The 18,160-nt window shown below is 40.6% G+C and overlaps 1 protein-coding gene and 1 long non-coding RNA gene across 4 annotated transcripts; one reads left to right on the top strand and one right to left on the bottom strand.

Moving 5' to 3' along the window:
- The first annotated feature begins 734 nt into the window (after window positions 1–734).
- Window positions 735–5,729, top strand: LOC125553046. Its single transcript, XR_007303891.1, has 3 exons — window positions 735–1,350; window positions 4,366–4,428; window positions 4,528–5,729. It is a non-coding gene; the product is annotated as an uncharacterized LOC125553046 (long non-coding RNA).
- A 150-nt stretch (window positions 5,730–5,879) lies between these two features.
- LOC125553045 (translation initiation factor IF-2-like) lies at window positions 5,880–16,668 on the bottom strand. 3 transcript variants are annotated; one of them, XM_048716794.1, is made up of 5 exons: window positions 15,790–16,668; window positions 14,850–14,985; window positions 10,369–12,638; window positions 6,265–10,288; window positions 5,880–6,107 (listed from the first exon to the last, which is right to left on the bottom strand). In XM_048716794.1, the coding sequence occupies exons 1-3, from the start codon at window positions 16,567–16,569 to the stop codon at window positions 12,538–12,540; spliced, it is 1,017 nt and encodes a 338-aa protein (XP_048572751.1). In that variant the 5' UTR covers window positions 16,570–16,668; the 3' UTR covers window positions 5,880–6,107; window positions 6,265–10,288; window positions 10,369–12,537. The 3 variants fall into 3 exon arrangements, with proteins under 3 accessions (XP_048572751.1, XP_048572750.1, XP_048572752.1); XM_048716793.1 differs by having other exon boundaries at window positions 6,265–12,638; XM_048716795.1 differs by lacking the exon at window positions 14,850–14,985 and having other exon boundaries at window positions 6,265–12,638; window positions 15,790–16,666.
- Window positions 16,669–18,160: the final 1,492 nt, after the last annotated feature.

Here is an 18,160-nt window from a genome sequence, read left to right as displayed (position 1 = left end):
ATAACCTTTTGTAACATCTCAAAATTCTAAAACTTGGAATGTTAATTATTTAAATAGGATTTATTAAAAACTTGCTTCTGTTGCTTGTTGTTAGTTAAATTTGGTTAGGACTTGAAACTTTTGGATTATTTAAATGAATAATAAACAAGAGGGAATAAAAAGGACTTTCCCAATTATTCATTTGGTTCTTGTTTTGGTTTTGAGAATATTCATAATGTTTTCCAATTCAATTCTGAGAGAGGATCACATGACTTCCTCAAAGAATAATATTGGTGAATAACTGAATATTTTCTCATCTGGATTTTGAGTATTTAAAACAATTCTAACTCAAATTAAATCATACGAGAGAAAAGGCAAGATGAATCCTTCAATGTTAAAAAGAGTTGGAAGTGCTTTAAATGTTATTTGGATATTTATCTGGAGTTCTAAAAATATATTCTATGGGACATTTATAAAGACCCATATAGATTTTGTAAAAATGTTTTGTGTATTTTTGTTTCGTATTTTTCTGGAAAACAAAGTTCACTGATTTCTAACATATCCATAATATTTTACTGACTATTTTTGTTTTCTTTTAGGAATTATTGCGGTATTTTTTATCTAGCTATTTTAATTTCTGTTGCACAGTCTTTTATTAAAACAAAACAATCGCACTGTGCAGTCGGGCTGCACAGTGGCACAGTGGCCCAGTTGCAACAGCTGGCAGGCCGGCCGGCCCAGCGCAACCCTCTCCTTTTTTTTTCTCTGACGCTGACGCTGGGACCCGCCAGGTCATCTCCTTCCTCCACTCGAACTCCCCTTCCTGTACGAACCAATCTGCCCTTCCTGTACGAGAGCGCCGCTGCTGCCGAACCAACCTGCCCTCGATTCGGCCAGATCCCTAACCCCCGATCCGATTCATGGACACCAGACGGTCCCTCTTGCTCCTCTAGTCCGATTCCCGCAAACCGCTGCTTAATTTCCCCCTCGGAACGGCGCCCAGATCTCGCCGGAGTCCGCCGCCGCCGGAAGCTCTTCCGCCGGCCGAAATCGTCGCCACCGCGGGTCCCCCAGCACCTCGTGTTCCCCCTGTAGTGTTCCCCTTGTTTCCCTCTAGCTCCCTCATCTTCTAGTTCTCGCAGGGAAGCGCCGTACCGAGCACATCGAGCTCGCCCCGACGAAGACCCCACTGCCCGAGCTCCAGCCACCGCTGCCCGAGGGAGCTACCTTCACCACCGACGACCCCATCATCCTCACTGTTGAACTCCGTGTCCGCCAGTCAACTCTACTTCGCCGGAGTACGACCGGAGGAGTGCCGCCGCGGCGCCGCCCACGCCCGAACTTGCCGCCATCGTTTTCTTCAAGCTCACGGTGAGCACGTGCGCCCAGAACACCCTCCATCCAATCTGCATGCGACACCTAGCAACGCGCTACAGTAACCGCAGTTCATAATCATTCTTTTTACAGATTTTTACCCAATTTTCAACTAGCTATATCTTGAGATCCGTAACTCCAAATTCATCAATTCTTTTTCCTGTGTATTCGCAGAGACCAGGCGAGTACCGTAGAACTAAATTTTCACATTTTTGAACTGTTTAAATTTGAATTTGATCAAATTTAAATTTAACCTTTCGGTGGCCATATCTTTCAAACCGTTTATCCAAATTAGTTGATTCTTTTTGCGTTGTGATCCTACTAGCACGTAGATAATATATACCTACTGATATGTTCTGTTATTTATGTTTTATTTGAATTATTTGTTGTTGGCTTTATTGTGGTGTTATGTGATTACGGTTTATTAATCAGTGCCTTCATTAAACGTATGATTGTCCTGGGTGTGAAGCGTATCAGAATTAAGCGTTAGAGTACTTCAGCACCTTTCAAGGCAAGTTTGCACCTTTGATTTTGCTCATCCTATATTCTGCTATGCATGTGTGATTTTTATGCTATGATATGTGCTTAGTTTGATCTGTATATTCTCTGTTGTCATATTTGGGTATTTATTGTATTATGTGATGGTGTGATTAGCTTGCCATGGTAGACGTGGGCATGTGTCGAGTGATCCATGAAAGTGGTGAGTGTTTCTAGCCGTAGGCTCGGGATTATTAACTAGGTGTCACTGGCAGAGCGCTCTATTATCCCTAGAGAATGCGCCATTGACAGAGCACACTTGAGGCGAGGTATAGTTTTCCGAAGTTAAATCAGATGAATGCGTCCTTGGCAGAGTGCTCTATTGTTCCTAGAGAATGCGCCACTGACAGAGCGCACTTGAAATACTTCTGAAATTCTTGTCATGTTTACTTAGAATCATTGGGGTTATCTTGAGCGAATAAATTAGAGGCGGTTGTAAGTTCAGTTAGTGGAGGTAGGTGAAGACAATCTTCTACAAACCAATTTGAGTGTTCTGTTTGTCATTCTTTGCTTGTGGATGTAGGTTTGTTATATCATATTATGTGATTTGCCAATACATTTAATGTATTGACCCTTATGGCTGTAACTTATTATGTTGTAGGATTTTTAGATGATCAATGAGATACAGTAGGGTCGCGAGTCTTCAGTCAGCATTTTCGCCATGGGCATTGATAGGATTCATCGTTTATTATGCTACACTGTTGTTATTGAATAAAGTTAGCTATGTGCGAGAGCGGCATATAGCGAACGGGCTCGCACGCTCCTGGTATGTGTGCCAATGGGACAAGGTCACGTGGGGATTGCAGTTATGGCTAATGAAGAATACTGACTGGTATACACGAAGGGAACAGTGCACGAATGGGCATGGGTCCGTAGATTCTGCATGACAGAGTTAGGGAGAGCCCTGACGGCGTTTGTCAGCTAAACGGAGAGCCCCCAGTTAGGATGGAGGGATGCATTGAAATTTGTAGCTTGCAATGCGTCACCTGGTTTTGGACAGGTTCCCGTTGCTGGCCGCCTGAAGTACAAGAAAACAAGTAAATATATGTATGTTATGAGCTAGCAATTTTGATTGTTTCACAACTAAAGTGAACACTACAACCCAATCAATAATATAACATGTTTACGGCTCAGCCACTTTGCATCACGTCTTCAAAAACATCGTCCAGTGAGTTGGTGGATAAATGAATATTTCTCTTTTATGTTCATCTTTGAACACCCCAAATGCCTGCCCCTACCACATGTTGTTGGCTTTCGAATTTAAAACTTTTAAATAATTTCAACCAAAATTTAAATCAAGTTTTTTTTTTGCGGGTGAAATCAAGTTTCATTTTCAGATTCGTATTGCTTGTGATGAGGGCTTTCAAATAAGATCCATTTTGTATATGTTTTGATGATTTTTTTACCCGCAAAGAAAATGTTAAGTTCTAATCATTGAACCTTAGTGTGAGCTGATAAAATCGTAGGATTTAGAAACATGAAGATCGAAATCTAAAATTTAGTGCAAGCGAACAATAAAATCACAAGTTTCCATAAACAGTGAACGTCTTAAACATAAGTTTTTGATACTTAAAACTTGTGTTCCCTCGTGCGAAATCCAACAAATTTGCGGATTGCGAGGCAACCGGGTGGCCGTGCAGGGCTGGGCAGGTGCTCCCGCACATACGTGCCCCTATGAATTTTTTGATTGGTTTCCCTCAAGCTTTCCGTCGCTTAGAATTGAATTGTCTTTTAAAAAAACACTCTAATATTGAATTGAATTGAAACTAGAGGGAACACCGTAATTTTATTGTTTCTTTTCTTATCTTTTCCAGGTTCTTTACATGTTATTTAAAAAAATTGGCTAAAACACACATGGTTAAAATAAAAAAATATTTACGTACATCAAAGAAAGGTTCACGGATATACAAAAAGTTCCCGCGTATTTGAAAAGTATTTTTTATACATGTGTTAAAAATATTCATCATGTTAAAAAATCATTGCATATTTTAAAAAATTATCATGTATTTTGAAATGAGTGAAAATGTTCATCGCGTATTAAAAAATATTCATTGAAATTTTTAAAAATTGTGCCTCGTGTATTTTTCTAAAAAAATCATTGTGGTTTTCAAAATTATCAATAGTGTAATTAAAAACCTCTTACGGTATATTGAAAAGTGTTCATTTTGTATTAAAATTATTCAACATGTAATTAAAAATATTCGCCGTGTATTAAAAAATGACATATCTTTAGAAAACATCGTTGGTAAAAAATCATTCTGCATTTTAAAAATGAATAATGTATCGCAATGTACTCGCGTATGTTTTTTTATACAAATGCAAACGCATGCGCTTATACATATGCGCAAACACTTGCTCGTGTATGTGTTGGAACTCGGAATTGTTTCATGTTCCGACACATTTTTGTGCCAACCATATAATAAAAAGCTATGTCCCAGCTAACTGCCCCATGCATTTGTTTTGTTTGTCCAACAGTACATGCAATTGCTGTTTGACCGGGAGGCGAGCGAAAACTACAGAAAGAGGCGAACAAAAATAGTAAGTTTTTCAAACATGAATTGTTTTTTCAGTGCATGTTCAAACCTACTATCACAGGTTGTAACAGACTCCTACTTTGGTGGACTCAAATGTACTCAGGCCCCGGGAATGAAGATGAACACGGGATTGGAATTGCACGCTAGAAATGTTGGAGAAGTAATCCATTCGGCTGGCTAAAATGAATGAGCGGTCAATGTGGGGTACTTTGCCGCCGCGTGTAAACGTAGGCCTGTGCGTCCTGTGGCACATTTTTTTAGGGGTTCGTCCTGTGGCACATGCAGTAGCGGAGCTACACAATTTTTGTTGGACGGGCCAAGCTGAAGGGACGCATTGTTTTTCTCCCACATGATCTAACTTTTGCCTTCATTATTCACTGTTTTGGTCGTGGATTGGGCGGGCCACGGTCATGTTTTGTTTCAACTAAGCTCCGCCACTGGGCACATGTGTGTGCAGAACCCCAACGCCGTTTTCCACGAAACGTCGTTAGTTAGCACGTGGGCCCAGCTGTGCCGTACACGATCGAAACAATATGATTTACACACAACCTATACACCAGAAAATACGGGAGGTGGCCCATATCGCGAAGCAGACGAGTGCCCACCGATTCCGTGAGCAGGCGAGCTCGTCCGCTCTTATGTATTTCCGGCTATGTGCTATTCAGTTTGTAATACTTTATAAATTCTGGATCAAACGTTATAGTAAATGATACACTTGTTACTTTGGTATTTATATGTACTGTGTGTGTTAGCAAGTCGATTAAGGGACTAGCACAGTAAGTACAGAGACATCAAATTTTATCAGGTTCGGGTCATTACACCTTTTTTGGCAACTTAGCATTTTTGTCTGGCAACCAAGCATGTTTAAACCTGCTAACTAAACACCCTAAGTATGTGACAACTAAGCATACTAAACTTTTCTGGAAACTAAGCATTTTTATAGTCTGGCAACTAAGCATGTTTAAATTCGGTAACTAAATTCCCTAAGTATTTGGTAACTAAATAATGTCTGGCAACTAAGTATGTTTAAATCCGGTAACTAAATACCCTAAGTATTCGGTAACTAAAAAATGTATGGCAACTAAGTATGTTTAAATCCAGTAAGTAAATACCCGAAGTATCTGGTAACTAAAAGATATCTAGCAGCTAAAAGCATTTTTGTAATTTTGAAATAAGTAGTACATTTCACTTGGTAACTATGTATTTTTAAAATTGACAACAGAGTTTTTTGTAATCTGGCAACTAAGCATGTTAATTTTTTTGGCAACTAAATACTTTTTATATGTGGCAAATAAGTACTTTCAAACTTGGTAACCATTTTTTTTTAATTTGACAGCTAAGCATGTAAGAATCCGACAACTTTTTGTTTTGAGCAACTTAAAATCTGACAACTAAGTGCTTGTAATCGGAAGTATAAACTTCTTTTGACAAACTAAGCATCCCCACAGAAAAAAATATCCTTCAAAAGCAAAAGTTAATAGTTTTATCAGTTTTTCCATCGATTGTACTATACTTCTCAGTTCTGCCACTAAATTTTTTCAATCTTCCACGGTTACAGTAGTTGCGTGCTCAAAAAAGCATTTTTTTCACCGTTACCGTCAAATCAATAGACGTTGACCACGTTATATGACTATAATGCGCTGGTCTCATTTGCAAGATCTCTCTCCACGTTATATGCCCAACCTGTCAAGGAGTAGGAAAAGAAATTACAAGAAAAAAGAGTAACAAGGTGTATCAAAGAACCAGAGACCTCAGGTGAGCGAGCAAGCTCACCACCACATCCAATCGTAGTAGCATTTGTTTAAAGAGCAGATGTACTTAACCTTATTCAATACCTAACCTGCTCATATCAGTTTCCCTAGCCGGAACCACAATCCTAGCCGCCGCCTGCTGATCCTCAATTGTAACCGCAGGTCGCCAGGCTGCCCGCCCAGCTCCGACGCCTCCACTCGCCGCAGCCGCCGCGCTGCCCACCCAGCGCCGCTACCCGTCGCGGCTTTGGCGCCGCCTCCCGCCCAGCACCGCCACTCGAGGCAGGCAGCTCCGGCGCTTCTCCCGCCTGACTCCGCAGCTCCTCCCGAGTCCAGCTCCGCCACCTCCCAGCATGTCATAGCCTCTGAAATTCCGGCAGGGTGAGTATGCTAATTTTTAGTGTGGTGCGTGTGTGGCTCATAGTAGCTTGTAGAGATGGAATTTCTTGTGTAGAATTTGTAATAGCTGATTGGTGTGGTGCCTTATTGATACTCTCGTACAATTTGGTACACATGTTCTGATGGTCAGGATGGATACGGATACTAGAATTAGAAAGGGCTGCACATGTGAAGTTTGTAAACCTTGGTGCATTTGTGTTGTTTTCATAAAAATGGGCAGGCACCATGCTGAAATTTTCAGAGAACTTTACAAAATCATGTGCTCCTGCTATCATATTTGTTGTTGCTGTCAATTAGAAACAATATTATATACTGTTCTGTTTAAATATTACTATTTACCTAAAGGATGTATGACATATATTTCCATCTACATCAAAACTTCCCCTTAGCACACGTCTACCTTCGATCAAACGGGATAGGGGGTATTTTTGTCATCTACCTTCGATCAATGTCCTTTGACATGGCAGTAACAGTGAAAATGGCTTTTTTTAGCACGCATCTAGCGGAACAATGGCATTTTTTAGCAGTGAAACCTTTTAGTAATAGAACTGAGTAGTGTAGTACAGCCGATGACAAAACTGATAAAAACCCACAAGCTAATAACACGGAGGCGTTGTTTTTTTTTTGAAAGAAAACATCCACTTTATTAATTGGAAATGATAGTTACATCGTCTATAAGAAAAGATACAATATTCTCCATAGGCTCCTCAAACCAATCTCTAGTTACAGAAACTTTCGCTAGCCTAGCAAGTTCATGAGCAACCTTATTAGCTACCCTATTATAATGTTCAAATCTAGTCAACGGAAAATCGCATGCCATGAAATAGCAATCCTCGAATACTGCCGCTGCAACTCCCGCCGATTGTCCTCCATTCTTCATTGTGTCGATGACTTCCATATTATCAGAGTTAATAATAAGACGATTGCATCCCATCTTTTGTGCAAGAATTAAACCAAACCTAAGAGCCATCGCTTCTGCTGTTAGTACATCAGCACACCAATCGATCTTCCAATTTCCGCCAGCAGTGAAGTTTCCTTTGTCATCTCTGAGCACCACACCTGCCGTGCCCCTGAGTAGATCATGGTCAAAAAAAGCGTCAACATTTAGTTTAACAAAACCCATAGGAGGTCGGCTCCATCCTTCTTTTCTACTAGTCGCACTAGGGGAGTGGGCATTCACATAGTTTGCAGTTATAGCACGAATCCCCATCGAAATCTGATTCACTTCTTGAGATTTCTCTTCATGAACCAACATGCGTCTCTCCCACCATAAATACCAGACGGTTATCGCAATTAATTCATTTGTATTTTGGCAACCTAATATAGATAGTTCTTTCAAAAACTTGTGAGCAGTGGCTGCTTTTTTACCGTCGCTAGCTAGTAGTACTACTAGTACCTTTACTTCTACCTCTCTGCCGCCGCATGCCCTCGCACAGCTGTTGCATGGGCTGCAACTTCCCGCCGCCGCAGGGGAACGCGCAGGTACGGCGCTGCTCTGTAGTAGGGTCCATTCAAATATCATGTTTCTATATGGAATGTTCTAGAGTTGTAGAACATCCGAAGTTGGTATTCATTTCCTTTGATGTAACAATTCAAGTGGCAGCCAAACAGAAAAAGAAAAGGGCGCTAATCTGCGCCGCCGGCGCACCGGCCCAAAATTTGGGCCGGTCGCATCCGCGCCGTACGATGCAAGGCATCTTGTCCACCAGATCAGCTTCCCCGCTTCATTCCCCCACCCATCGTCCCGAGCGAGTAGGAGAAAAATTCCTCTCGCCCCATCAAATCGACCCGCCATGCCCCTGCCCACCACGACCACCTACCCCCGCCCACCACGCAGGTCGCCGCCCCCGCCATGGGTCTGAGTTCGCCGTCGCTGCCCCCGTCGTGGGTCGGAGTTCGCCGTCGCCGCGTCTCCACTCCTCCCCCTAGTCTTCCCATGTCCATGCCTAGCAACCATGCACCTCCTCCTCCCCCGTAATCCTTCGCATGCTTCTACTGCAGCACCGGCCAACTCGCCGGCGGCAGCCCGACAACGCCCCCACGGTCGCAACTCTGATTGTGGTGCCCAAAAAAACAGAACATGGTGGAAGCAAAAACAATGACAGGATCCAGCAAAAACAGAACATGGTGGAAGCAAAAAAGTAGACTCAGCTAGGGATTCAGTGGTCAATTGTAGCAAATAAGTAGACTAGTTCCAGCAGAAAAAACAATGATTGTAGCAAAATTAAGCACCGGTTCCAGCAGAAAACAAACTCGAACCGGGAAAGATTCAGTGGTCGATCGTAGCAAAAAAGTAGACTAATTCCAGAAAAAAAAACAATGATTGTAGCAAATTAAGCAATGTAGAACCCCAGGATCTCCTTCCTTCTTCCCCTGTGTCTTCTTCCCTAGGAAGCAGCCCCATAGCGCCGCCATGGACGAGCGACGCGCCCGGCCTAGAAGCACTGCCTGGCGCGTCACGCTGGTCGCCGCCCCTCACTGCCGTCATCTCATGTGTTTCTCGTCGGCTCCATGCATGCAGCAACATATGTCCCCGTAGTTGCAGCTCCCGGTGACGACGGTCGCAGCTCCGATGACGGCGGACGCAGCTTCGGGGTGCGGTGATTGCAGGTCGCAGCACCTCCGGCGATGAGCTCACAAAGAAACTGTACTCTCCGTCGGGTGTCGGTAGCAGCAAAAAGAACGAACGGTTGTAGCAAAAAAGGGTAACGGTTCCAGCAAATTAAAAGCTTGCCGTGCCGCCCGTCGTCGCCATTGTAGCAAAAATGTTAACCGATTGTAGTTTCTGTGGCTGCCGATTGCAGCAAAAATATGACACGGTTGTAGCAAGAAAAAAAATCGGCCGGTCACTGCGTATGGTGGTAGCAAACCATGTCACCGGTGGTAGCAAAACAAAACACTAGTTCCAGCAAAAAAAGAATCAGCGACAAATACAGTAGTTGGTTCCAGCAAAAAAAAGTTTATGGGTTATAGCATCCCTCACGGCGGATGTAGCATCTCCCATGACCGGTTGCAGCACTCCGTAGAAAAAGCAAAGCTGTGTGGGCACGTCCATGGTGATGTTGCATCGTCATGAGTGTTGACCTCGCAGCGGTGTGTGCGCAGGCAACGAGGGGGAGCGGAGGCTCGGACGTGAGGTGGCTGCTATTCAGCACCACCGCCTCCGATGAAGAAAACCAGCAGCTTGCGAGGTGTTGCTAGGGAGGAAAAAGAAGCAGCGGTGAAGTCTAGATGCAGACCGAGGAAGAAGAAGAAAGAAGAAAAGGATAAGGAATGTTTGGTGGAGAGTAGGCCACATTACCTAGTCCAGCTATACCCCGAGCAGAAAAACGGTTCGTTCGATCCCACTCGATCAATCGCATCCCGTGCGACCGGCCGAAGCTTCGGCCGGTGCGCCGGTTGGAAACGTTTACCAAAAGAAAAACGAAAAACAATTTTCAATTCTAAAAAGGCATTTGAACACAAATAAATTCATAAACCTTTACATCTGCAGTTAAAATATATTTTTTATGGTTTGAGATCACTATAGTTTATAACCGACTCGTGGCCTGGACTGACTCCGCACAAAGCACCCACACACGCAAACAACCAGAACTCTATCCACAACATATCTACCCTTTAAACGTTGATGTAGCAGGTTATTCACTTCCGTCTCTTCAGTGAATCCAAATATTCATGGGAACAAAAACGTCTGCAGCGCCTGAGCCTCCACAACTGCAATAGTTGATGCAGCAGTTCATCCCCGTTCCCTTCTCCTTCCCTGAATCAAAATATTCATGGAATATAAGCAGCACCTGTAGTCTTGAAACCAGCAGCTCCAATAATTGAGATTGAGGAAGCAGGTCTTCAGCCTCCCCGTCTCCTACACTGAATTTAACTATTCCTGGAACATAAACATCTCTGGCAACTGAAATCAGCACACCAATAAGCTTTATGGGTCAATAAAAATGCTTGTTATCTCAAATAATTAAACCAGCACATCGTTAACCTTCAAACCAACAATTGCAATAGATGATGCAACCAAGGATACCATGCCGAATAAAGTGTGTCAATAGATGTTCCATTCACACAACAGTTGTTTCCCTTGATCGTAAGGAGATCTCTGTACTTTGTTACTCCCTCCGTCTCGAAATAAATTACTCAACTTTGTACTAACTTTAGTATAAAGTTGAGTCACTTATTTTGGGACAGAGGGAGTAACATTTGTTGCAGAACCTGAGGCTCACCACAGGCTTATCAGATGTCTTGAGTTGTGTGCTTCCTCCTCACATAGCTTACAACAGATGTTTCCCAACACTATATTGAACTTTTTTCCCTGGACAGAAACAAGTCATGGTCAATACTAGACATATCAAACTCATGATAAAGAAACCAACAGAAAAAATATTAAAAAAGAATATATATAGACAATAAAAACAATAAGATATATTATGGCCAATGCACGCAATATAATGCAAAATGAACCCAATATTAAACTATTATCATATTTTATTAAATAAAGATATATGTTTAAATATATATTCACAATATGGACAACATTGAACTAAATAGAAAATCTAGAAGTCAAATCTCTTATTAATTTTAATATACTTATGAGCAAAACAAAATAATCATCATATTCATTTCATACTACTTCACACGATGCAAACAGCGATTCATCATCTAAAAATTAACTACAACATTATCGTTGAAACATTTTCATTCTATTTATTATATCATTATATCAATTTCGTTCTATTTATTATATATCCATTCAAACAATTTTAATATAATAGTTTGTGTTTTCAAAACTATATACAATATTTAATTAATAAAATTTTGAAAGCACCTTCCTTATAAATGATCTATATACAGTTAACAAATTAATTAATGAGTACAAAACCATAAATGAACACAGATTAACAAAATGAGATAATAATAATCATATAGTACCACAAGCTTATCAGACGTCTTGTGCTTTCTCTCCACACAAAACATAACTAATACATGATGTCATTTTTCCCTAACAAGTTGTGCTCTTCCTCCCCACATAGGTTACGCTCGCACGTTTCGCAAAACTATTGACTAATTGAATATTGCATGTCTTTTTTCTTAGGGAAACAAGGAGCATCAATACAAGGAAAAAACATATCAGTCATATTGAAGAGCCAACCTAGGATATATTCAACAAGACAAAGACAATAAAATGATATAATACAATTAATGTCCACTAAGATAGGATTGCTCCCTTTGTTATTTTTCTTAAGCATGCATTTTATCTAACGGTATAACACAAAATGAACCCAATAGTGAACTAGCACCATTTCTTCTAGTGAACGAAGATATACATTCAAAAACATGTTTACAAAGCAGACAACATTTTACCCACATTGGACTAAATAAATAATCTACATGTTGACTTATTATTTTTAAATCTAGCAGTCACTACAAGCAGGACAAAAATAGCACCTCACTAACAAACTAAGTGACATGCTAATTCCCATAGATCCATGCAAACAACTTTTAATCCTAACATGCTTTTTTTAATCCAGCACTCCCTACAAGGACAAAAATCGCACCTCGGTAACAGACTAAGCAACATGCTAATTCCTATAGATCCATGCAAACAACTTTTAATCCTAACATGTTATCTTTGACAATTAACTACTGCATGATGCTAGTAATTTTTGAAATCACTCCCTCAATCATGCAATAAACCAAGAAATAAAGGAAAAATCATGCAAGCCATACACGTTAACATCATGAGATAATAATTAAACCAAGGCATAACTTAGTAGCCTAACAATCTCACAACTAAAACAACATTAACATCTAATCATGCACATCTAATGAAAATCACTCATATAGTTAACAAATGCATCGAGTAACTATACTCTAATAGTGTTAATAAGATGTCATGATACGATAAAAGATAATTCAATGACTTCCCAGTTTCATCTGATGCATCACAAGACATAACAAAGTTATGAAGCACGGGCAGGCATCAAATTAGATGGTGAGTAGACGCAGTAGATCTGTAGAAAGAAATCGTCTATCCCCATCCTCTCTGATAATCCTCCTACTCCTGAAAACAATAAGAATTACAAGTGTGAATAAATATATGCATATACCCAAAAATAATATCAATTTACAAAAATAAATATCATGAAAACCCAATCTTTGGCCACTTCTAGCACAGAACATGCTACTTTATCTGAAGTAAACAATGCAGACAATAAACCTTGTAAAACTAATATCCATACATGAATCAATTTATCTAAAGTATACAATTGCATGCAACGGTACTACGATGATGGCAAATTACTGTTACTATCTTGTAACCAAGACCACCACCATCTCTATCTCCGTCTCTCGATTGATTGTGCGAATAGGTGATACACACATCTGTTTGTGTGGATCCTTGTCAATTATTTATCTCAGAAATTCCTTTTGCATGTCATAGTCTAAATATAGATGAGGATATTCACATCTATATTCTGACAATAAAAATAAAATAACGAATGTTTGGAGAGCCATAATCTGTGTGAAAGGTGATTGATATTTAATTATCATATCAAAATAAGTAATGTACAACATAGCTAATCACAACTGATATGTGACAGCTGATCATCAAAAGAAGGGCTACATAGCTATCACAGCCCACTTTATTGGTGATAATTGGAACCTTAGGAGTGTTATCATGTGGTACTAAACTTATCAATGCTGCTGTCTTAAGATATTATCAATGCTGCTGTCTTAAGATTATCAATGCTGCTATGTTGCACATATGAATGTTGTTGTCTAATAACTTGTCAATGTTTTGTATGGTGTTTAGGTTCATTTATGTGCCAGCTCCACAAATTGCAGAAGCTATAGCAGATGAACTGTATGAGACTTTGGTTGCTTGGAAATCTTGATGTGAAGCTTTCTGCCATGATTCTGGATAACTGCACCTCAAATGACAAGACAGTTGATCTATTGCTGAATAAGATAGGGAAAGAGAACTAATGCTGAAAGGTATGATGCTTCACATGCGATGTAGTGCACATGTTCTGAATTTGATAGTGAAGGATGGTTTGGATGTGTTGAAAGCTGCTAAAAAATTCCTAAGTGTAGCATTTTGGACAGCCACCCCAGAAAGGGTAGAGAAATTTGAGGAAATTGCTAAGTTTCAGAAAGTAAAAATGGGAAAACAGTTGGTACTTAACTGCAAGACTAGATGGAACTCTACTTTCACCATGCTCCATACTGCTTCTTCACCTTATAAGGCTGTGTTTGAGCGTGCAAAGAAGGTTGAGAAACTATATGACTGCTATCCTAGTGATGATGAATAGGCTTTTGCTTCTGATGTACTACCTCCCGTTTCAAATTATAAGATGTTTTGGATATTTCAACATGACCTACCTACGGATTGAAATGAGCAAACAAACACATTAAAATGTGTATACACATCCGAATCAGAAAAAAGCTAGATTGGGTACTCTTCTTGTAAGAAGATCAAAAATGAAATGTTGGTTGTTTGCTTCTCTATCCTACATGATGTTACTCCTGAAGAGTGCCATGGTCATGTTTCAGAAACCGTTGCTTCATTATGTAGCTTGTTGGAAGAATATCAGGTTGACAACAATGAAGATGATGTGGAATCATCACATTCCTCAAGGGCAGCACCAAAAGCTACAGCTTTAATGTCAATTCTCAATGCACGCGTTGCTCAGAAAAGGCCAGCTTTAATGTCAATTCTCAATGAGTTAGATCAGTACTTGATAGATGATTTGGTCCCATTGAGCAAAGAGCATTTTGATGTGTTGTACTGGTGGAAAGTGGCTGGTAGACGCTATCCTACATTGAGAAAAGTAGCAAGAGACATTTTTGCTATTCTGGTAACAACAGTTGCATCAGAATCTGCTTTTAGCACAAGTGGCAGGGTGGTATCAAACTGAGTGTATGGACCGACATTTAGAAACTTGTATTATTAAAACCAAAGCTTATAGTGGCAGCCTCAAACGCTAGCTCCAACGTGAAGAATAATAACATGCAGATATAAACCTTCAGCTGAGCTACTGCGATAGGGAAGGGAGAGAAGGTCATGCATGCTGTGTTAGCTCCACTGGCGACACAGACTGAAAATGGTCAGTTTTCACTCTAACACTATTCCTGCATTTTGTATGCCTATGCATATTGTAACCGCCCTCTGTTGGATGCTGTTTCCTGAACGGTGGTAGCAGTGTGCAGTCAAAATTAAACAACACCTGTGCTAATGTAGTATCAACTATCTTATCTCAATTGGGTGGCTCACCTCTCGAGCATCCATCGGATGGTAGGGAACCATGTTGCTTATCCTCGTTGATAATGCTCACAGCATGGTGGATTTGGAAGCAGTGAACCGCTGCCGTCTTAAACAGCAATAGACTTATAGACCTGATATCACTATGCTGCTCATCAGTAATACGTGCGGAGTCAGGATTCTGGGCTAAGGCAGGGGCAACTGGCCTACAGGCGTTACTACCAGCAGAGCAGGGTTTGTCCAAAAAGAATGAGACTCAATCAAAACATACACACGCTGAATAAGGATGTAAACGCTCGTGGGATATAGGATCAACCAGTTTGGATTATTTTAAGTAAGCAAGTGTAATTCCTTGCCGATTTCTATAGTCTCTGCCTGCTATATGTTTGCTGAATCAAACAGCATTCTTAGTTAAAGCAAAAATTGTAAGGATAGGCCAATTACAAAAACCCCAGACTGGGAATTAATCGCCAAGTACCAGAAACCCTGATTGTAGGAACCGAAATTGGTAAAGATACCACCTATCATTGCTCACCATTTGGTGTGCATCTTACTCCAATTCCATTGGTGCTTGCTGGGGAGTACTTACTCTAGTAGGTATTGTAACAGCAAAGAAGCTAAAAAAACATAAGAGTAAATGAATTCAAGAAAATCATGCATGAGTGGCATGCCATGGATTTGTAAGGGGACACGCAAAAATGTAGTGTAATTAGAAGGCACAAGCTGATCTGTGCAATCTTACTTCTCAAGCTTCACATATAAACTTGCAGCAGTACGGTACAAGTCAAAAGCCATACTTCTAATGATACTTCTCCGATATCGACCAGCCCAGCAAGACTAAACCCTACTTTCCCAATACGGTGCATTTTAGGTGATAAGATAGGTACCCTAAAGAAGTGAATATATATAGATATGGTTCAGAAATATCACAGGTCATCTGAAGTAAACATACCAGTGGGCCTGCCGAGGTAAACGCGGTGAAAAGATGACGGACAGCAGTTGGCTCTTCGTTGAACCTGGTGATGAGATCAGTGGCGGCCGCAATCGCCTGATGAAGATGTGCTAAACCAGCGGCAAGAACACCCCTGGTCAGGCCATACTGGAGTGCGACTCTTTGCAGGAAATCATCTGCATTTTCATTGAGGGCACGCAATTCTCTGAACCAAGTGGCAGCACCAACCCCAGCCTGCCCTAAATGTCCATTTATACTGTTGAGCTCACTGACGGCATACTTAAGGAACGATGACAGACGCCTTGACTGAGCAAGATCAAGGGATGCGAGTAGCACAGGATCAAAATCCGGCGGTGAGCTCTGCAGGCTTCGCGTGATCACTCTGGCATACTTGAGAGATCCACGGTTGGGATAGAACCTTTCATGGAGGATGTCCATGACCTTACGGTGCCCAAACTTCACCGCAGCTGTCGTGAGGATCGCCACGTTGCCCTCGATGACACCAGTCTGTAGGTCGTTCGCGAGCTTGGCGAGGCTGCCAGCCCGCTCCTGCAGATCCTCGAAGGTAGTGCGGGTGGCCCGCAGGGAGCTGAGCAGTAGCTGCGCGTATGTAGGCAGACGAAGCCACGGCCGCTCACCCCCGCCACCGCCGGCCCCTCCGCCGCCAGCCGCGCCGCCGAACGCCCCTCTGCCAGCCCCGCCGCCGCCAGCCCCTCCGACACCAGCCCCGCCGCCAAACGCCCCTCCACCGAACGCCCCGCCGCCGCCTGCCGCCGCCATCACCGCCAGGTACAACCGGATCCGCGGCGCCGTCGAGTGTGTGGGGGAGGGGGAGGGGAAGCGGATGTGCTAGAAGCGTCGACTGGGGAGAGGGGTGGGGTGCGGGTTGTTCGTGCGAGGATACCTAGCGTCCTTGGGCCTTAACACCGATCCAGCAGCTCCTGGGCCGGCTAGCAAGAGACTCGTTTCTTGCTCGGTGCTTCTCGCCCACATAGACCATTCTAAAAAAAAATCTCAGAAAAAAACATAGACCATTCTAAATATTCTCCGAAAAAAACATAGACCATTCTAAAAATAAATCTAAAATTATGAATATTGGTTTATTTTTTAAACCTCCCACCATCTGGCATTTTCGGTTTTTTTGTTCTTTTATTCCATTTTCCATTCTCTTTTCCTTTTTAGCTCTCTTTTCATTAATTTTTGTTTGCTCCTCTTCCTTTCTCTTTCTTTTATTTTGTTTATTTTCGTGTATTCTTAGGGGGTTTTGGCTTTTTATTGTTCTTATTGAGTTTTGCTTATTTTTATATTTTTGTTTGTTTTTTAAATGCATGCCAACTTTTCTAATACACGCTGAACATTCTGTTTGCATCATGTTGAGCATATTTTAAATATACACTTAACATTATTTGAATACATCTTGAACATTTGTCAAATGTACATTAAACACTTTGTAAATACACGATGCACATTTTTCAAACACGTTGAATATTCTTTTAAAGACATATCCAACATGAGTCATTTTTTGTTTTACCTTTCTATTCCCTTTAAAAAAAATCATTTTTTGTTTTTTTGGAACAATTTTCTGATTTCATTTTTAATTCTGTTTTATTTTTTCAGTTTCCATTTTTTGTTCATCATGTATAATAAAATTTTCCATTGTCTTTTCCCAAATGTTTGTTATGTACTTAAAGAAGGTTAATACCATATTACCAAAAAAACAGTTTGTATATAAAAAACAGTAGTGTATTAAAAATTGTCCACCATAAATACTTTAAAAAGTTGAACATGTATTAACAAAATGGTCGTTTTGTCCAAAATTTCTATCATGTATTAAAAAATTTGTTCAAGTGCATCTAGAAATTGTTCATCGAGTATTTAAAAAATGTTCATTGTTTATTTGACAATGTTAAACATGTATTTTGAACTGGTTCATTGTGAATTTCAAAATATGTGATTACGAAAAACGCATGAACATTTTTAAATAAACATGAAAAAGGTTAAAATAGTCATTAAAATACATGATTGACATTTTTAATACGTATGAACATTTTCTGGATACTAAATGAACACCTTTTTAACATTCATGGACATTTTTAGGTAAGAGATGAATTTCATCAAAGTACAATTCGAACATTTTTAAATATGCAATGTACATTTTTTTAACATGCGAGAAACCGTTTTGCTATACACAATGAATAAATATTATAAATACATATTGAATATATTTTTAAATGCACGTCAAACAACTGATTAGAGTACTAAAATATAAATATTTTCCAAATATATGCTTTTATGATATTTCTGAAAGTAAGGAAAAATGAAACTATAAGCACGTTTGGGCCCGACATGACCATTCTAAGTTGGGCTCTTT

This window comes from Triticum urartu, chromosome 4 (genome assembly GCF_003073215.2).
Source record: "Triticum urartu cultivar G1812 chromosome 4, Tu2.1, whole genome shotgun sequence".
In the NCBI taxonomy this organism is placed as follows: Eukaryota; Viridiplantae; Streptophyta; class Magnoliopsida; order Poales; family Poaceae; genus Triticum; species Triticum urartu.
This window is presented reverse-complemented; position numbering and strand designations above follow the sequence as displayed.